The sequence below is a fragment of the Musa acuminata genome, chromosome BXJ1-8 (assembly GCF_036884655.1).
Source record: "Musa acuminata AAA Group cultivar baxijiao chromosome BXJ1-8, Cavendish_Baxijiao_AAA, whole genome shotgun sequence".
Lineage (NCBI taxonomy): Eukaryota > Viridiplantae > Streptophyta > Magnoliopsida > Zingiberales > Musaceae > Musa > Musa acuminata.
This window is the reverse complement of record NC_088334.1, coordinates 41,996,997-42,017,962: the sequence shown is the minus strand read 5'-3', so window position 1 is coordinate 42,017,962 and position 20,966 is coordinate 41,996,997. Positions and strand designations below refer to the sequence as shown.

Genomic DNA, 20,966 nt, shown 5'->3' with positions numbered 1-20,966 from the left:
ACAAACTGTGCATTGTTCTGCCTCCTGCAAACGCACTTGCTAGATTGTGACTCCCCGTCAATACAGTCCCCGCTGCACCCCTCAAGGCCTAGCAACATGCTGAACTCATTGCACACTTCAGCCTCCTACGGACATATCCTTCACATGCCGAAGAGAAAGTTTCAATGCTCCATGGCGCCGAGTTTCGGTCGCCTTGGGATGGCCACGAACATTCCATCGTCCGCATACAAGCCCATGCATGAGTATTGAATTCTTTAAGTTAGCAATTCCCCTCACCTCTGTGAGCTTTGCACAACTCTTTCGATCGCTGAACAACTCATTCCACCTTGCATGGTCTCATCCTTTACCAAACACCTCGCTTGCCTTGAGCACCATCAAGTATGGTTGTCAACGTTGAGCCGTAGCTCAAACTCAGCCATCCCAACCTTTGTGCGCTCCACATTCTTCCAAGCTTACCTGTTCTCGTGGTGCCTCTTGCGCGAAGGGTTGGCCATTCCTCTGAATGCCAATCTCGGATGTCCGCTCCTTTGAGCGACTCCTTTTCCCTACATCTCCATGCCCGTTTTCCCCCAAACGGTCGCACGTGTGCTGACTGCCCTCAACGCAGCCCCGCTAGGTCCCCCACATTTGCATTCTAAGTGTTTCTATGAGTGCTTGTCCCGCTCTGATACCATCTGTCATGGACTTAGCTGGTTTTGCCTAAGTCGTGCGGCACCCTTGCGTGTCCGTCCGCAAAGGTCAGCCTCCCCGAAGCCTCCCATTGTCCCTTAGGACCAACAAAAGAGAGAACGGGTTAGAGAGAATGCCTCAATCGGGATCCACAAGCAAACATCTCCAAAAAACACTTTATAGACAATGCAAAATACAAACAGACTTTACAAGCTCTGAACAGTGGCACAACAAAGGGTAAAATGGTCCATTACAGATCGAAAATCTCTCGCACGTGTCCACATGACACAACCTTTATTTACAAGCCTAAAGAGGCCACCAACCCAACTAAAATGAGACTATTAAGCCTTCGGCCGCCCCTCTACGTGCTGTACAAGGCATGAACATGCCAAAAGACACGGACATACATGAGCATTACATCAAACATCTTGTTTAGAAGTTTGTCCGTGACACTCAGGCACCACCCTTGTGCGCCACCGTTGTAGACGGCCTACCTGCATGAAGATGGCATGAACAGGTAGCCATCCTTGAGCACAGCAAGGGCAGCAGCAATTGCTGCCCTTCCTCATCTATTGTGTCAATAATTTGACATCAAAATTCTTCCTAAACATAACACACGCAGTTCAAAACCAATCATTCGCACAAACAACCTGGCTCTGATACCACTATTGGTAAATCTTGTGGCAACATCACATGCGCAGCGGAAGAATAAGAAAACAAAATTCCCAATTTCCTAAAATAATGTTCGTTGTCGTGCGAAGATTGGTGTGCAAAAATCCGTGAAACAAACTACGCATAGAATAGATTGTGTTACTTAGGGAGATCGTATATCCCTATTTCCTTGTAGATCTCTAGGAGAGGGTGAAGGAGGTCAAGCGTCCTCATCTCTAGCGGTGATCCACACAGTAGGGCTGCGATGACGCTCGTCAAAACTTCAGGCCTGCTCTGTGGTGGAGAAGGAGAGGAGAATAGGAGAGGCAAGCAAAGGCTCTAGCCTATGAACCACTGAATCCCTCATATTTATAGAGGTCTCCTGTCAAACCCTAATGGATCCTCCCCTAGTGGGTATTGGATCTGCATTCAATTACCCAAGCCTTTTAGATTAGTGGATCTCTATCCAATAATCTCTCATGGGCTCTTATTGGATCTCGTCCATGGGATCCAATAATTCAGGGGCTTATTGGATATCCAATAAGATAGGGGCTCCGGCGAATATCTCATATTTGAATTTCTACTCATCGCAATGCCTACTATATGTGTGTGACCCTCTAGGCCTAATATCAAGCCGGTCGTGAGTTATACCTGTTAGAACTCCTTCTAACTTAGTGAATTATTATCTCTATAATAATCCACTTGACTTATCGACTGTAGACGTACTAGGCCACTACGCCGTAGTCCCCAAACGATATAGGAGAATCCAATCTATTGGACTTGTCTATCCTCAATTACCGTATACCTATAGTCCCTCATCCATCTAATATCCTAGAGACCGTATATCGGGTATGGTGCTGTCAGACCTATACGGTTTCTTCTCGAGTCTCGCTCTAATCGGATTCTCTCGGAGAACTTTTTCTCTCTTAATCTGAATGACCCTGGCCAGGGATTTGTTTGAGTAAGAATACATGGGATATTCCTTTTATTATGTCGAGAGTGGATAATCCTCTATCGATACTCAATAGCCCTCGTAAGGTCGACTGTCACTCCCAATGACCAACTGTACTAGATCTGGGACATCCAAACCTATAAGTCTGGTATCAAAGAGTGAAGCACTCATACAGGATATCATTGGTGTCTCAAGTCTAAGGACCAGATACATCACTAGGACTACGGAATCGCTATCTAACAATAAGGCATCATCAACCATCCAACATTCTGTAAGCGGATCAATTAGTGAACTCATTCTTCAATGAGCACCTGTACTGTATCCATATTGTCCCACACGAGTAGCTATGAGACTAGTTACATCCATCATATAGACGGGTATATAACACATCAGTCTGTCTAGTTATCACGATGTCCCTCTTGAGTAACCTATGACCGGGATTATTCAAGATCTGTGTTTAAAGGTGAATCGATCTCATTATCGTGATCTCATCACGATCTGATTCCCATTGCACAGATCCAAGGACGTTACAATATATACATGCATATATGCAATAGTTAATATAAAGTGATAAATGCCAAAATATAATAAGCAAAAGGATTCTGTGTCAAGTCACACGTGTCATCACTCACATGATTGGCTTGTTGGGCACCTATGACTAGCAGCTATTAGATTTGCCACGGCGAAGACCTCGGGCCAAATGTGTCCGAGGCATGTGAGTTGGGAAAGCTCGATCCACATCACTAGGCTCACAATAACGGAGACCCTGGGCCAAATGTGCACAAGACATGAGGATTGAGAAGGCTCAACTCATATAGAGGAAAGGAAAATGAGTTTAATGCCACACTTCGAACCTCCCAGATCGGAATCCCAGAGCATGCTTTTAGGGGGGACAATTGATAGGGAATATTTTAATAACAAATCTCCACTTGCCAACTAATGAAGATGTGGAAGAAAAGGGTCGATCGTCCTTCCCTTATCGTTAACATGGTGGTGGTTATAGCTTGTCGACCTTCATGGACAAGAGTCCATAGGAGGTTGTTTGGGCTTGTCTCTCTTTTGTCGCCTCCATAGACAAAACGCCAATGGGAGATATTGAGGTCATTATAGAAGGGTCCCTCGACCAATTAGGTATCAAAATCGATTCTCGGTGTTTGCCCTAGGGGTCAGACCCTTTTCAAAGGATCTTTCACATCTTATATAAACCTCAAGACTTACTTAAGTGTCAGAGATATCGGGTCGAAAAACTCCTCTTAACATTGGTTTTTGTGCAAGGACCCCCTGAGAAATCAAACCCCACCTTAGACATCTCAAAACTATACAAAGATGACCTTAGAGCCACCTTAGCCATTTTGGGGCTGTCTCGAGAGATCCATAGATGTCCCTATGCCTTCGGATCAAGACCAAGTCGTATTGACTCATTCGTCAATTTATATATTTTTTCTATTATTTGGTACTTATGTTATTTAAATTTGTGTATGCTTGTAATATTCTTTATATTATGTTGCTTACCGCTTATATTCTTTTTAGTATTTTATAGTTTAATTTATATATTTTCTAAACAAATACTTGTTTAGAATTTTTTTATTAAACTAGAGTGAATTTTAAGAAAGATCTCTTAGTCTTGAAAATTTTCTATAAAGCACCCATTCTTATATAAAAAGATTATCTTATCCCTATCTTCATTGAACAAACCATTGGCTTCGCCTTGCATCATCGCTTCTTCCTCTTGGATCCATCATGCCGTAGCCCTTGTATCAACCCTCATATCACCTCCTTCTTAGCATGAGAGCTATAGGCAAGACGCAAATGGGAGGGGTTGGTGGGGTTCGCGGAGATGATGGCGATCCTCGCACCTCCTCCTTCCTCACAAAAGAGCTACGGGCGATGGGTCCGATGAGAAATACTGGAGTTTGCAGAGGTGGTAACAACCCTTGCAACTACTCTTCCCTCATGCGAGGGCCGTAGACAAAGCGTGCAGGGGTAGGCCAATGAGGTTTGTGGGGGCAATGACAACTCTCACACCCTCTCCTTCATCATGCAAGAGTTGCAAGAGATGGTAGCCCTCATGCCCCCTCCTTTCTCACAGAGCAAGGGCATTGCAGGGTGATGTAAGGTGGCACAAAGTTGTAGGTGAGCAGGGTAACACAAGGGTTATGTAAGGCGAGAGACAAAAATGGTTATTTATAAAAAAAAATATATTTTGGGATAAATTTTTCACACACACATAATTATTTTTTTGATACGTTATACTTAATATGGTTTGAAATTTATATCATTTTTGTTTATTATACTGCTGTTTAGTGTGACTTCGACAAGAATTTATCATATTCTAGCAACATTCATACTCTTCTTGGAGGATGCCACTGGCCGCAGATGATCAAATCTTCAAACTTTGGCATTCCAAGGGACGTCAAACGTGAACACACGATCTGTTCGCAACCAGTGAAAACCACATGTAGCTGAAGTGGGAAGAGCAGCGGAAACTGTAGAAGTGGATTTGATCACCAAAACAACATGTAGAAACACATGTTGGAGCACGCAAAGTATGTGACTTCTTTATTCGAACTGTAGAAGCACTTGTCCGTGCCCCAATTTATCCTTTTCGCACTAATCCTCGTTCACCTAAGCAGGATTCCCTACCCACAAGCTCAACAGCTCACTCACAACCCGGCATATTTGAAGATAAGCTGCCGCCACTTCTCTTCTTCTTCCCGCCGGCGCTCCGGACCGGGCATGAACACGCTCTCCGGCTGCGCATTGAGCACCTCTTCCACTTCCTCCGCCGGGACGCCGAAGGCCATCGCCTTCGCCGCCCTGTCGAGTCTGTTCAGCACGTTGTTCCTCCCCGCGAGGTAGTACCTCCGGTTGTTCTCCGACCGTGTCCCGAAGCAGAGGACCTGAAGGTTTTCGTTAGCAGCGGCCACGACTGCCGCCGGGTGCCCTGCGGGGATCACGAACACCGACCCACGGGAGACTCGCGATCTCACGGTCCGATAGCGGACGCGCTGCTCTCCTTGGGATCCCGTCTCCTCCTGGGTTCTGCGTCGCTCGGCGGAGCGGTGGGGACAAGCCATCTCGATGTAGCCTCTTCCTTCCACCACCATGGCCAACTTGGTCGACCGGGTGTCGTAGTTTGGAGCCATCATTGATCTCTACACATAACAACCGCAGAGGATGAATGATGAGAACGACTCTTACAGTGTGCATATAACAGTGCAAAAAAAGAGAGGAGTGAGATCACCTCGCTGATGTTAGCAATGGATACGTCCACATTCAGATCCTGGAGCATCTCGCAGTCGTTACCTGTGGCCTCGTGTAGTTGACCATGCTCATTCGAATGAGAAGGGCTGTTCTCCAGCAGATTGTATGGCTCATTTGAGAGTCCAAAAGGCCAACTCTCGGTTTTGGATTCATTCAATGCTCTGATCTGATCCTCGGTTATCTTTATGATTTCCCCCTTCCTCTGGCTCCTAAATACCCTCCCTAGTTTATCCCACGGAGTCTACAGATCAAACACAGTACGGTTAAAGTCCTAAAGGGGGAAGAGTCGATGAGAAAATGGAGATGGAAGCAGATCGGAACCGACATTGAAGGCAGCTTCCAGTACTTCGTTGCTAAAACTGGTGTAGAAGGTCTGTGGATTCCTCCCGGCTGCACCATGGTACTCCTACGTCAAAGAAACCATGAGTCCTTCACATTGCCATTGCGCCGAGGACCTAATCCAAAGGAGTACACTGAATCCAATCTACCTCAATCTGCCCGGGAGTCGAGATGGGGTGGAGGAGCATGGCGACTCGGAGCCTCTCATTACTGGCTTTGTTGATGGCATACACGATCACCCCCGCCGGAACCCTCATGATGTCTCCTCTCTTGATATCGTGTGACTCTCGCCTCTCCTCGTGCAGCAGTGTTATCGTCCCACGCCCTGCACGTGACGGCCATGACATTACGTACGTAGAGACCAGTGGGCTTAGATCAAAGCTTGCATGCATCGACTGGTATACCTTGCATTACGTAAACCACCTGTTCGGCGTCCCAATGGCAGGGCATGATAAAAGTCTGTGGCTCCGCCTCCAACACCGCCAGGCGGTAGTTGTCGACGCCCAGCAAGTGGTCGGATCTCCGAGCAAACCTCTCCAGCACCTCCAAACGGCCGTGCTCCGTTCTGCTCCACTGCTGGTAGCTCCGCCGGCCGAAGTAGTAAGGGTTGTGCTCTCTTCCAGATTCTTGCTCGCCGGAATGGTCTAAGCACCGGTGCACGCATAGCTTCCTCTGCTGCTGCTCCGGAATGCCTCTGCACTCCATGGCGCAACGCTTTTTCTCTGGATCAGATCTGGAGGATGAAGCCAAGAGGCAGCTGGAGGAGAGTAACAGGAGGAGAAGTGGGAAGAGGAAGGCTTCGACTCTTCTGGTGGCCATTTCGCTTTGGCTTCTGGTCTTTGAGGGAGATGTGTGATGCAATGTGAATGGCTAAGCGGATATTTATAGAGTTGAGAGAGAGAGAGAGAGAGAGAGAGAGAGAACGAAGCGGGTTCGCCTCAGGACGCTCGGCCGCGTGCAATGTGCATGGCTCGGCGTGGAAGAAAGGGAGCTCACGTGGAGCGTATGATTTGGTCGTCGGCCACCGAGTCGTAGGCCACCTAGTTCTATCGATGCCAAGGACCCTCGAAACTAAATCGACGCTTCTCGGGGGCTACTCATTAATGATCAACTTTTACTGCCATAGACCCTTGTAGGGTCCATGCAGTTGGGTTTCCAAACACGAGCAGGAAAGCAAATGGGTGGTTTACGAAAGCTATTTCCGTTTTGTGATCGTCATGTTGAAAGATTGCTCTCAATAGACAGACGATTGCAGCGATGACCAGCAGATGACTACAGAAGTATAGTTACTCCTGAATTTGGGACCGTTAATTTAGAATTTAATATTTTGGATCATTGGAGTTTAATGATATTATCGTTCATTTGAGATAAAATATTTCATGTCAATAGTTCAAACACAACGAAAATACTATCGACGCTAATCCAAAGCTTGTACGAAAAAAATATAGAGAATTACTTTATGAATTTCAAGTAGCTGCAATAAGTTTCAAAAACGGATTGTCACTAAAAAATGAGGTATAGATAATAAAAAGCCAACTTTGAGTGACTTTGGCTGAAATTAACATTTTGGCCTTGACATGTTAAATGCTGTTTAGACTGCATATAACAGGAATAATTTAATTTTTCTTGCAATCAACAACTGTGGCTCTCCTGTGATCTCACTTGATTTAAGATGAAATTTAAAGGTCCAAACAAAGAAAATGGGATGATTTTTCTATAAAAAAACCTTTTTAAAGATTTTTTTAATACACTAAATGTTTTTTTTATTTTAGTAATTAATGTCCCATTTTTCTCTAATACGCTAAATGCTTCTCATCATTGTCACCACCTTCTTAGCATGGCCATTGTCAACTATCATCTTCACCCATCGTGACCAACCTTTCATCTCGCCGTGATTACCTTCACCCTTTGCTTTGATCCCTGTAATATCTCTCATTTTTTAAAATTTATTAATAAGAGTTTATATATAAATTGGAGGACTATATGTAAATATAAAAATTTTAAGGATTAAACTGTTAAGTTGCAAAATAAAATAAAAAAAATCAAAAATTTCGGTTTTATCCCACCGCCCCCACGCTCTCTGCGAGAGAGGAGCTGTGGGGCGTGGGGAGAAGAAGAAGAGAAGTAGAGGGAGAAGACAAAAAAGGAAGAAGAAGAGGGAAAAGAAGAGAGGAAGAAGAGGGAGAAGAGAAGAAAAGAAGAAGAAGAAGAGAGGGAAGAGGGAGAGGAAAGAGAGATAGTTGCTGCAGCTAGGACTGCAGCACCTCTGTTTCGTGTAGGAGGAAACAGAGGAGTTCATGTGGGGGGCGTCGGGGAGGAGAAGGGAAGAATAAGAAGAAGAAGAAAAGAGGAGGTGGCTGCGGTAAGGGCAGCAGCGAGGAGCTGTGGGGCGTTGGGGAGGAGAAAGGAAGAAGAGGAGAAGAAGAAAAGAAGAAGAAGAGGGAAAAGAAGAGAGGAGAAAGAAAGGGAGAAGAGAAGAATAGAAGAAGAAGAAAAAGAGAGAGAAGTGGGAGAGGAGCGAGAGATAGCAGCAGCTAGGGCTGCAGCACCTCTGTTTCCTGCAGGCGGAAACAGAGGAGACGAGGTGTGGGGCGTTGGGGAGGAGAAGAAGAAGAGGAAAAAGAAGAAGAGAAAAAGGAAAAAAAGAAGGATGGCTGCGGCATGGGCTGCAGTGAGAAGGTGTGGGGTGTCGGGTAGGAGAAGGGAAGAAGAGGATAAGAAGAAGGAGAAGAAGGAGAAGAAGAAGAAGAGGAAGAGAAGAAGTAGAAGCGGGTGAAGAGGCGGCACCTCTATTTCCTGCAGGAGGAAACAGAGGAGAGGAGATGATGTTCGTCGGGGAGAAGAAGGGGAGGAAGGAGAAGAAGAGAAGAAGAAGAAAGGAAGGAGAAGGAAGAGGAGAAGGGAAAGAAGTAGCTGCGGCTGCGGCTGCGGCTGTGGCAGCTGCAGTTGGAAGAGAAGAAGGAGAGGAAGATGAGCAGGGGTGGAAGAAGAGGTTGTGGCCGTGGCTGAGGCTGCGACTGCAGTAGTGCAGCTGGGAAAGAAGAGAAGGAAAGGAAGAAGAAGAGAAAGGAAAAGGGAAGAAGAGAGGAAGAGGAGAAGGGGAGGCAGCTACGGCAGTGGCAGCTGCAGTTGGAAGAGAAGGAGAGGAAACAGACCAGGGGAGGAAGAAGAGGCTGCGGCTGTGATGGCCACGGCCGTGGTTGCGACTGCGGCTGCAGCTGCAACATTGGCTGCGGCAGCGGTGGTGGCTGCAGCAGCTGCTTTTGGGAAATAAAAAGAAAGGAAAAGGAAAAAAAAAAAAGGGGCTGTGGCCGTGATTGCGACTGCGGTGGAGGCGGCTGCGTTGGCGGCAGTTGTGTTTGGGAAAGAAAAAAAGAAGAAACGAGAGAAGGGAGGAAGGAAGTAGTGTAGTGGAAGGGACTGTGGTTGTGACAGCAGTTGCGGTTATGGCTACGACTGTGGTAGTGGCAGCGGCGATGGCTGCAACAGCCGTGTTTGAAAAAGAAAACGAAGAAATGAGAGTAAGAGAGAGAGCAGGTGACTATGCCTCTATGTTCTGCAGTTGTGGAGGAAAAAGAGCAGACATATGTAGAAAATGAAATAGGGAGAGGACACGGAGGAAAAGTAGAAGGATTTGAGCTGACACCTTCTTTGGATCTTCGGATCAAAATCTTTGAAAGGCAAGTGTTCTGATCCTTCCTATTGTAAGCTTTCTAATCTTTTCTATTGCAAGTGTCCTGATCTTTCCTTATTGCAATTTTATCTCTATATTTGCTTTGAATATGAGGAACTTTAAATTGTTCTGGCCTTGCATTTGATATATCTCCTGTTTAGACGTAACGATTCGAATCTGTGCAACTTTTGAGATTCTGACCTTTTGATACCAAGCTGCCTATAAGTCTTTGTTGGAAACTCCGATTTGTTCAAAACTGATTTCATTGGAAACTAGACTCGTAGATCTTTCTTTTGATATATGGATTGAAAGATTTGGAGTCCAAACACTTGGCCAGTTATCTGTTGAATCTGACCTTATGAATTCTGCCAAACAGAGATTTTGTTCTACGACCCTTGTTTACCAAATTATTTATAACTCTCTCTGTTAGACAGTTCAATTCATATGAAGCTTATTTTATTTGGAAGTAGATTGAAATATCTTTCCAATGATATATTTTTGAGTAAATTGGAGCACGATTGATAGTTTGAATCATTTGTTCAATGTGCCTCTTGAATTCTACCAGAAATCGAGCTTTGGTCGATTTCGCATATTCTGGTTTCATTCCTTTGGAAATTGATTTCATCTAACCTTCTTATTTGAATTGAGCTATATTTGATTGTTTGGAAACCTTGTACGCTCTTGCTTTCATTTCCTTTCAAATCTGAATACATTTGTGAAGGATTATGTTTGCATCGTATTGACTCATAAAGGCACATGTACATTTCGTTGTTCCGCATGTGCTTCCGATATGTCCCAATTTATTGTTCACAATACCTTTTGTACTCTGGTGTTTGTGGGATTATTTGAACCTTTGCCAAAAATGGTAAAGGGTATGTGCTTAGAGCTCGCGATACTCTAGATTATGTTTGGTGGTCATTCAGAAATAGATGGATTATATTATGTTTGGAATCCCACTTCAACATCTATCTGTTTGATATGAAATTTAGAGCCGACCTAGCACTTGGGCAAGGTGAGAGGGCTCGAGTAGGAAAGGGCTACCCGTGGATGCAGTCGAAAACTCATCACGGCGTGGAGCCACCACTGAGTTAAACCTCACATGCACTATGCTAGGGTACGACGTCTGAGCTTCTGTTTCGTATTTTGTATTGATATGCTCCAAAATGTTTCCTATGCCATTGATATACTTCAAAATGCTTCACACACCATTGATATGTTCCGAAATGTTCCATTTGTCATTGATATGCTCCGGAACATTTCATACGCTATTGGTATGCTCCAATTACTCTGTGCTCCATTTGTAATGAACTGATGTGTTCTGAAATGTCCTATTTGCCATTGATATGCTCCGGTACATCTCGTACGCTATTGATATGCTCCAATTACTCTATGCTTCATTTGTTATGAACCAAATATGTTTTGAATGACATGACACATATGATTTTGTATATAATGAGATGGTATCCTTGAAAATTCTTGTATTCTGCCTTGTATTATGATATCTTACTTGTTTGAAACCGTTTCTTTTGTTCTGAATATACTTTGTCACTTGCTGAGTTGTTTTTAGCTCATTCCGTTGTTATATAAATCTTTCAGGTCAAGTTGTCACTCTTTGAGATGTTTTGAATTGGGCTGAGGTAATGGAGAGCTATTCAGAATTATGAGCAAGTCTTATTGGTTATTATGTTATTATTGTATAAGCATATTTTGTATGTAATGAAATGTTGTCGATGAATCGAAATGGATATACCGTGTAAAAGTGTTAGAAGATCTCTCTTATTTGGAATTTCAGAATGTTAAGTCTAATTTATGATGATATGAACTTGTGGTGAATAGTTGGAGTTCTGATTGTATAATTTATTTAGCTTGCGGATTTATAAATGTTATTCATGTTTTTCAAGTTGGTTTGGGTTGCCATAAATGTGAATTATCGAGTGATGTGATATATGATTATAAACTGTAGAGGTTTTATAGATGTGAATTTGATAGAATGTTTTTCAGTGTCCTCAAATGTGTGTTTGGATCCTGGATGGATTTATGATGAAAACTTTTAATATCATTGATATTTTGAGGGTCGTGACAGAGGTGGTATCAGAGCATGGTTTGAGGATTACTGAAATATTTGGTATGTTGACGTGTAAAATATATGGAGGTTTAATAAACTATAGTGATTGGTGGAAATTTTCTTTGATGCATTTTAGGAATCTATGATGATGAGGACATATGGTCCCCCAATTTCATTTGTTTCTGATTAATTAAGGGGGGTGAAAGGGTTGATCGAGGATACTAAATCAGAGTAGCGCAATGAAAGCATGGTGAACCTAATTTTATTGGTGGTAGAAAAACGGATGATGCAAATAGAGAAGATATTTGATGTACAAAATTGTTCGGATGATCAAAAGATTTCTTTTGCCACCTTATATTGGAAGTAGAGGCTGATCATTAATGGGAACAATGAAAAGAATTTTTGGAGATCAGTGGTAAGAATGATAAGGACAAGTTTACTAATAAAAATATGATTGGAAATGAATCAGAAAGTAATACACAAAAGAGTTAAGATATTTGGATTTAAAAGTGGAAGTCACCACAAAAGACTTAATCCTGTATAAGATACGAGTTAAATTATGAAATAAGTTTGTGTTTGTGGGTGACTAGAGTCTATTTTGTTTGTGAAAAGTTGGATCATAAAATAAAAGACTACCCATTGAACTAGAAGAAAGAGTCACTGCCTCCTAAATCATCAGCCCATGTCAGACTGTATGCTATCACTGAATATGATTCTAAAACTTCTGAATTAGTGGTCGAAGGTATTATTCATGTTTATAAAAGAATGTAAATATTTGTTTGACTATGGGTCCCATCTACGATTTGATTCGTAATATTTTGCTTATCATTTGGGTATTCAACCTAGACCACTGCATTATGTGCTATATGTAAATACGATCATTGGAGATTCTTTGATAACGAACTTGAATCTGGTCCTCTTGTTTGATTTTTATTGGAGAACTTGAACTTTTTGCTGATTTAGTTCTCCTAGAGATTTAAAATTTTGATATTATACTTGGTATGAATTGGCTATCTTCTTATCATACCAGTATGGATTGTTATATAATAAATGATCACTATTTACATATTAGATCAGCCCATCTTTTATTTTGAGAGTATTGGACATGATTTATCTCCTTGCCTAATGTATCCCAAGATGACTTGCCCGGATTACCTCCAAATGTGACTCTGCTTTTGATTTGGTCATTGGGATAATCTCAATATCTAAGCCTCTCTATATAATGACATCATTTGAGTAAGTGAAATTAGAAAAGTAATAACAAGGACTATTAAATAAGAATTTTATTTGGCTTAATATTTCATCTTGGGGTGATTCGGTGTTAGTTAAAAAGATGGATGGAACATTGAGACTTTACATTAATTTTAGACAAATGAATCAGGTGACCATCAAAAACGAGTATTCTCTAAAGTAACGACTTGTTTGATTAACTGGAGGGTGCATAAGTATTTTCAAAGATTGATCGAAGATCGGGTTACCATCTATTAAGGATCAAAGAGAAGAATATTTCGGTCACTCTTGGATAATTATGTAATTGTATTGTATTGATGAAACTATTTGAGAGCAGGAGGAGGAAATAAAGAAATTATAATTCTCATCTTTTCATCGATTGAGCTATGATCAATTTAGAGAACTAAATTTTCTTTTAAGGGGGGGGGGAGAGTGTAATATCCCTCACTTTTGAAAATTTATTAATAAAGATTTATATGTAAATTGAAAGACCTATATGTAAATATAGAAATTTCAAGTACTAAACTGTTAAGTTGCAAAAAAAAAAAAAATCAAAAATTTTGGTTTTATCCTACCGCCTCCCACGCTCTCTATGAGAGAGGAGCTGTGGGGCGTGGGGAGGAGAAGAAGAGAAGTAGAGGGAGAAGAGAAGAAAGGAAGAAGAAGAGGGAAAAGAAGAGAGGAAGAAGAGGGAGAAGAGAAGAGAAGAAGAAGAGAGGGAAGAGGGAGAGGAAAGAGAGATAGTTGCAGCAGCTAGGGCTGCAGCACCTCTGTTTCGTGTAGGAGGAAACAGAGGAGTTCATGTGTGGGGCGTTGGGGAGGTAAAGGGAAGAAGAAGAAGAAGAAGAAGAAGAAGAAGAAGAAGAAGAAGAAGAGGTGGCTGTGGCAAGGGCTGCAGCGAGGAGCTGTGGGGCATTGGGGAGGAGAAAGGAAGAAGAGGAGAAGAAGAAAAGAAGAAGAAGAGGGAAAGGAAGAAGAGGGAGAAGAGAAGAATAGAAGAAGAAGAAAAAGAGAGAGAAGTGGGAGAGGAGCGAGAGGTAGCAGTAGCTAGGGCTGCAGCACCTCTGTTTCCTGCAGGCGGAAACAGAGGAGACGAGGTGTGGGGCGTTGGGGAGGAGAAGAAGAAGAAGAGGAAAAAGAAGAAGAGAAAAAGGAAAAAAAGATGGATGGTTGCGGCATGGGCTGCAGTGAGAAGGTGTGGGGTGTCGGGTAGGAGAAGAGAAGAAGAGGATAAGAAGAAGGAGAAGAAGTAGAAGCGGGTGAAGAGGCAGCACCTCTGTTTCCTGCAGGAGGAAACAGACGAGAGGAGGTGCTGTTCGTCGGGGAGAAGAATGGGAGGAAGGAGAAGAAGAGAAGAAGAAGAAAGGAAGGAGTAGGAAGAGGAGAAGGGAAAGAAGCAGCTGCGGCTGCGGCTGTGGCAGCTGCAGCTGTGGCAGGGAAAGAGGAAGAGGAAGGAAGAAGGGAAGGAGAGGAAGAAGAGAAGGGGAAGAAGGGGCTGCGGCTGCGGCGATGGCAGCTGCAGTTGGTAGAGAAGAAGGAGAGGAAGATGAGCAGGGGAGGAAGAAGAGGCTGTGGCCATGGCTGAGGCTGCGACTGCAGTAGTGCAGCTAGGAAAGAAGAGAAGGAAAGGAAGAAGAAGAGAAAGGAAAAGGGAAGAAGAGAGGAAGAGGAGAAGGGGAGGCAGCTACGGCAATGGCAGCTGCGGCTGGAAGAGAAGGAGAGGAAACAGAGCAGGGGAGGAAGAAGAGGCTGCGGCTGTGGTGGCCGCGGCCGTGGCTGTGGTGGTCGCGGCCATGGCTGCGACTGCGGTTGCGACTGCAACGTTGGCTGCGGTAGCTACGGCAGCGGTGGTGGCTGCAGCAGCTGCTTTTGGGAAATAGAAAGAAAGGAAAAGGGAAAAAAAAAAGGGGCTATGGCCGTGATTGCGGCTGCGATGGTGGCGGCTGCATCTGCGGCAGTTGTGTTTGGGAAAGAAAAAAAGAAAAAATGAGAGAAGGGAGGAAGGAAGTAGTGTAGTGGAAGGGACTGCGGTCGTGGCTACGACTGTGGTAGTGGCAGCGGCGATGGCTGCAACAGCCGTGTTTGAAAAAAAAAACGAAGAAATTAGAGGAAGAGAGAGAGCAGGTGACTATGCCTCTATGTTTTGCATGAGCTGTAGTTATGGAGGAAAAAGAGAAGACATATGTAGAAAATGAAACAAGGAGAGGACACGGAGGAAAAGTAGAAGGATTTGAGCTGACACCTTCTTTGGATCTTCGGATCAAAATCTTTGAAAGGCAAGTGTTCCAATCCTTCCTATTGTAAGCTTTCTAATCTTTTCTATTGCAAGTGTCCTGATCTTTCCTTACTAGAATTTTATCTCTACATTTGCTTTGAATACGAGGAACTTTAAATTGTTCTAGCCTTGCATTTGATATATCTCCTATTTAGACATAACGATTTGAATCTGTGCAACTTCTGAGATTCTGACCTTTTGATACCGAGCTGCCTATAAGTCTTTGTTGGAAACTCCGATTTGTTCAAAGCTGATTTCATTGGAAATTAGACTCGTAGATCTTTCTTTTGATATATAGATTGAAAGATTTGGAGTCCAAACACCTGCCTAGTTATCTGTTGAATCTGACCTTATGAATTATGCCAAACAGAGATTTTGTTCTACGTCCCTTGTTTACCAAATTATTTATAACTCCCTCTGTTGGATAGTTCAATTTATATGAAGCTTATTTTATCTGGAAGTAGATTGAAATATCTTTCCAATGATATATTTCTGAGTAAATTGGAGTACGATTGATAGTTTGAATCATTTGTTCAATGTGCCTCTTGAATTCTGCCAGAAATCAAGCTTTGGTCGATTTCGCATATTCTGGTTTCATTCCTTTAGAAATTGATTTCATCTAACCTTCTTATTTGAATCGAGCTATATGTGATTGCTTGGAATCCTTGTACGCTCTTGCTTTCATTTCCTTTCAAATCTGAATACATTTGTGAAGGATTATGTTTGCATCGTATTGACTCATAAAGACACATGTACATTTCGTTGTTCCGCATGTGCTTCTGATATGTCCCAATTTATTGTTCACAATACCTTTTGTACTATGGTGTTTGTGGGATTATTTGGACCTTTACCAGAAATGGTAAAGGGTATGTGCTTAGAGTCCGCGATGCTCTAGATTATGTTTGGTGGTCATTCATAAATGGATGAATCATATTATGTTTGGAATCCCACTTCAACATCTATCTATTTGATATGAAATTCAGAGCCGAACTAGCATTTGGGCAGGGTGAGAGGGCTCGAGTAGGAAAGGGCAACCCGTGGATGGAGTCGAGAACTCATCACGGCGTGGAGCCACCATTGAGTTAAACCTCACATGCACTATGCTAAGGTATGACGTCTGAGCTTCTGTTTCGTATTTTGTATTGATATGCTCCAAAATGTTTCCTATGCCATTGATATACTTCAAAATGCTTCACATACCATTGATATGTTCCGAAATGTTCCATTTGTCATTGATATGCTCCGAAACATTTCATTCGCTATTGGTATGCTCCAATTACTCTGTGCTCCATTTGCTATGAACTGATATGTTCTGAAATGTCCTATTTACCATTGATATGCTCCGGAACATCTCGTACGCTATTGATATGCTCCAATTACTCTGTGCTTCATTTGCTATGAATTGATATGTTCTGAAGTGTCCTATTTACCATTGATATGTTCCGAAACATCTCGTACGCTATTGATATGCTCCAATTACTCTATGCTCCAATTGTTATGAACCAAATATGTTTTGAATGACATGACACATATGATTTTGTATCTAATGAGATGGTATCCTTGAGAATTCTTGTATTCTGCCTTGTATTATGATATCTTACTTGTTTGAAACCGTTCCTTTTGTTCTGAATATGCTTTGTCACTTGCTGAGCTATTTTTAGCTCACTCTGTTGTTATATAAATCTTTCAGGTCAAGTTGTCACTCTTTGAGATGTTTTGAATTGGGCTGAGGTAGTGGAGAGCTATTCAGAATTATGGGCAAGTCTTGTTGGTTATTATGTTATTATTGTATAAGCATATTTTGTATGAAATGAAATGTTGTCGATGAATCGAAATGGATATACTGTGTAAAAGTGTTAGAAGATCTCTCTTACTTGGAATTTCAGAATGTTAAGTCTAATTTATGTTGATATGAACTTATGGTGAATAGTTGGAGTTCTGATTGTATAATTTATTTAGCTTGTGGATTTATAAATGTTGTTCATGTTTTTTAAGTTGGTTTGGGTTGTCATAAATGTGAATTATCGAATGATGTGATATATGATTATAAACTGCACAGGTTTTATAGATGTGAATTTGATAGAATGTTTTTCAGTGTCCTCAAACGTGTGTTTGGATCCTGGATGGATTTGTGATGAAAATTTTTAATATCATTGATATTTTGAGGGGCGTGACACCGATCGACTCCTTTCCATGCGCACAAGGCCCCTGTAGATTTTCCATATCATTGTTTTGAAGTGGGTCCAGAAAAAAAATACCAAAGGAAAAAATTAAAGCTAAAAAGATCCTTTGGTAGTCATTTAGGAACTCATACAATCATCCATAAATTAATTAAGAATTCTAATTCAAGCAACTGAAAATAATTCTTGAATTTGATTATAGAAAAAAATCCCTTATTCCAATTTCCAAACTACACCATTCCCTCCACTTTTACCTTATATATGAAACTCCAACACAATCCACCTTGCTGAGAATGACATCACTTGTTACAGCCAGATTGACGGGAACAACAAACGTTCTACAAAGAAAATCCTGTCCTCCTCCAATTCATCTGTTTCAGCTCCCACAAATATTTATGCAATTCATTCAGATTCACAATAGAAAAATACCTAAAAATCATAACTGTAACAATATAAAACAGCCACAAACCAGCGTTCAACAAAATTCTTCAAAATGCAGATAGAAATCCACTATCAGGAAACTTTTAACATCAATAAAGGATTATATGCAGAGGTCAGTATTAAACATCAATAGATATATCTTAGTTGATCCTCTATTGACACTCAATAACCCTCGTAAGGTTGACTATCACTCTCAAAGATCGACTGTGTTAGATTTGAGATATCCAAACATATAAGTCTGGTATCAAAGAGTGGAGCACTCATATAGGACATCCTTGGTGTCTCAAGTCTAAGGACCAGATACACCACTAGGACTATGGAATCGTTGTTTGACAATAAGACATCATCAACCATCCAACATTCCGTCAGCGGATCAATCAGTGAACTCATTCCCTAATAAGCATATATATTGTATCTCTAGTGTCCCCACACGAGTAGCTGTGAGACCAGCTGTATCTATCATATGGACGGACGCGTATACAACATACCAGTATGTCCGGTTATCTCGATGTCCCTCTTGAGTAACCTATGACAGAGATTATTTAGGATCTATGTTTAAAGGGGAATCAGTCTCATTATTATGATCTCATCATAATCCGATTCCCATTAGACATATCCAATAATATCATTATATATATATATATATATATATATATATATATATATATATATATATATATATATATATATATATATATATATATATATATTCATTGACCAATTTCTTCGGTTACGTCTCTACTTTCAGATTCCATTTTCCCCATATTATTCTCTGTCCTTTTTACTGGTTTGTTCTTGATGTTCCTTTGCTCGGTAAATATGTTAGTCTCTTGAGTCCTTTTCCTTGATTGCCTCGTTGTTCTTGGATCCTTTCTTCTAGATATTTTTTGTTTCTCTGTGTCTCACTCGAGCTCAGTGAAGTAGATGGCACCTCGATCTTCTATCTAAATTCTTTGCTCATATTAATTCAATACTTTCTTGATATTTTATGTGAATTTTTAGGCCACACTTTACGCGGATCCTTTCATCTGCGAGGAAACTTTCTTGTTCTCTTCCTAAAATTTGATGTTTCAATCAAAACTTTATTCTTTCTCGGGAGGTTTTTCTGCTTTTCTTTCTTTTTTTTTTCTACTATCAAATGAATAATCCATCATCATCTATTAATCCAGTTCTCGAACAGTAGTACAAGTCACGAAGAAAGCTAGTAGCTCATTACAATATGTTTCGTTTATTAGATTACAGATTGTCTACACATCATGTTTTAGATCCGATGATGAAATGTCACTGCGGGTTGACTAGTTGTGCCGTGATATGCAAACATATAAAGGGTATAAAAAAAGTCTTTGGTTATAAAATTGAACTTGAAAGCCATTAGATTTGGAAATGATCAAATCTGTGGTAGGTTCGGCTTAATTAATTGCCACCTTGGATTTAATTTGCGTCAATTGAAATATCCTTTTCTTGTGTAATAAGACAGCACAATCCTTTTATTGAAATATGGCGATGAATTAAGAGCGATGACACTACGAAGAAGCCGAAGCCAGTCTCAAATGAATCCACCGTTGACCCGAACGACCTGCCCGTTCACCCACTCGCCGGCGTCGGTGCACAGGAACCCCACCAGCGCGGCCACGTCCTCCGGCTGCCCCAGCCGCCCCATTGGGCTCGCCTCCGCTGTCCGCTTCACTGCCTCCTCGCTCTTCCCCGCGAAGAAGAGGTCCGTGGCCGTCGGCCCCGGCGCCACGCAGTTGGCCGTAACCCCCGTCCCTCGTAGCTCCTTCGCCAGCACTTTCGTCATTGCCTCCACCGCCGCCTTCGACGCCGCATATGCTGCGTATCCCGGCAGCAGCGCCGCCACCAACGACGACGACACCGTCACGATCCTCCCGCCGCCCCCGCGCATCAGCCGCGCCGCCGCCTCCTGGCAGCAGAGGAACGCGCCGCGGGCGTTGACGTTGAAGGCGGCGTCCCAGTCTTCGAGGGTTGTGTCGACGAGGGACGGATACTTGGGGTCGAGGACGCCGGCGCAGGCGACGAGGATGTGGGGCGCGGCGCCGCCGAAGGCGGACTCAGCGCGGTCGAACAGCGATTTGACATCAGCTGGGTCAGAGACATCGGCGCGGACGGCGACGGCACGCGCTTCGTGGGAGGAGTTGATTTGGGCGGCGAGGAGGTCGGCCTGTGTGGCGTTGGAGGCGTAGCCAAGGACGACGCCGGCGCCGAGGGAGGCAAGGTGGAGAGCGATGGCGCGGCCGATGCCTCGGGAGGCGCCGGTGACGATGGCCACGCGGCCTGCGAGGGGAAGGACGGGCTCGTTGGCGGCCATGCCTGGAGACTAGGAAAGGATCGGTGTCTGGGTTTTGAGATCGTCTTGCAATTTTATCAATAGATATTTTACAAGCGGCAGCAGCGTTGAGCTTTGACTAACTGGGAAGCTTCGTCATGTGCTTCATGGACCCCGAGAAGCCTACAACTTTTTACGTCAGCGCTGCCGTTAGAATCCTGCACCACCACCACCCCCCCCCCCCCCACCCCCCTCGCTCTCTCTCTCTCTCTCTCTCTTCTCTCTCTCGTCTTGCTATTTTATCAATAGATATTTTTCAAGCGGCAGCGGCGTACAGCTTTGACTAAATGGAAAGCTTCGTCATGTTCTCCATGGGACCCCCGAGAAGCCTCTAACTTTTTACGTCAGCGCTGCCGTAAGAATCCTGGCCCCTCCCCCTCTCTCTCTCTCTCTCTCTCTCTCTCTCTCTCTCTCTCTCTCTCTGCACAGTTTAGTTTCATCATCTTCCATGACTCCCAGTGGTGTACAGCGTGAACGTCAGCTTTGACGTGTTTGGTTTATACCCTCGGAGTGACTAAACCGCTCTATATGTTTGATTCTTAATTACTAAAATCGGAATCAAGGTAAAAATTGATTAGAATAACTGTTAATATTTATAAAATTAAAATATCTCTTCTGCTAGTTCATATGATTTATTTTTTATGAATTGTATGTTATTATTCTTGTTTTCATATTATATTAGAATCGTTTAGTATTTATTTTATGTTTCACCCTTTCATTCATTATTTACTCTATTGTCTATGCTTTGTTTGTGCTTGTAATATTCTTTAGTTTATTATATATATATATATATATATATATATTAGTATTTTCGTGTTGTTTAATTTATATATATATATATATATATATATATATTTTATGTTTCACCCTAGAACTGTACCGC

At 42.6% G+C, this 20,966-nt stretch overlaps 2 protein-coding genes and 1 long non-coding RNA gene across 4 annotated transcripts; 1 reads left to right on the top strand and 2 right to left on the bottom strand.

Annotated features, from left to right (window-relative positions):
- Positions 1–4,913: 4,913 nt before the first annotated feature.
- On the bottom strand, positions 4,914–6,711 carry LOC103995145 (vicilin Cor a 11.0101-like). The gene is made up of 5 exons (XM_065081422.1): positions 6,280–6,711; positions 6,025–6,200; positions 5,862–5,942; positions 5,517–5,777; positions 4,914–5,427 (listed from the first exon to the last, which is right to left on the bottom strand). The coding sequence occupies exons 1-5, from the start codon at positions 6,692–6,694 to the stop codon at positions 4,936–4,938; spliced, it is 1,425 nt and encodes a 474-aa protein (XP_064937494.1). The 5' UTR covers positions 6,695–6,711; the 3' UTR covers positions 4,914–4,935.
- Positions 6,712–7,986: 1,275 nt separating this feature from the next.
- LOC135587888 (uncharacterized) lies at positions 7,987–17,133 on the top strand. Of its 2 annotated transcripts, XR_010475990.1 has the most exons (3): positions 8,002–15,119; positions 16,102–16,226; positions 16,809–17,133. It is a non-coding gene; the product is annotated as an uncharacterized LOC135587888 (long non-coding RNA). The 2 variants fall into 2 exon arrangements; XR_010475989.1 differs by having other exon boundaries at positions 7,987–16,226.
- A 2,062-nt stretch (positions 17,134–19,195) lies between these two features.
- LOC103995106 (NADPH-dependent aldehyde reductase-like protein, chloroplastic) lies at positions 19,196–20,245 on the bottom strand. Its single transcript, XM_009415618.3, has one exon. It carries the CDS (start codon positions 20,063–20,065, stop codon positions 19,286–19,288), a length of 780 nt encoding a protein of 259 aa, XP_009413893.2. The 5' UTR covers positions 20,066–20,245; the 3' UTR covers positions 19,196–19,285.
- Positions 20,246–20,966: the final 721 nt, after the last annotated feature.

Excerpts from the sequence above, each read along its gene's own strand:
- LOC103995106 (XM_009415618.3), bottom strand. The coding sequence starts at position 20,065 with ATGGCCGCCAACGAGCCCGTCCTTCCCCTCGCAGGCCGCGTGGCCATC.
- LOC103995145 (XM_065081422.1), bottom strand. The coding sequence starts at position 6,694 with ATGGCCACCAGAAGAGTCGAAGCCTTCCTCTTCCCACTTCTCCTCCTG. Across the intron at positions 5,778-5,861 it reads TACTGGAAGCTGCCTTCAAT|ACTCCGTGGGATAAACTAGG; the intron begins GTCGGTTCCGAT and ends TTTGATCTGTAG. Across the intron at positions 5,428-5,516 it reads CCATTGCTAACATCAGCGAG|AGATCAATGATGGCTCCAAA; the intron begins GTGATCTCACTC and ends TGTTATGTGTAG.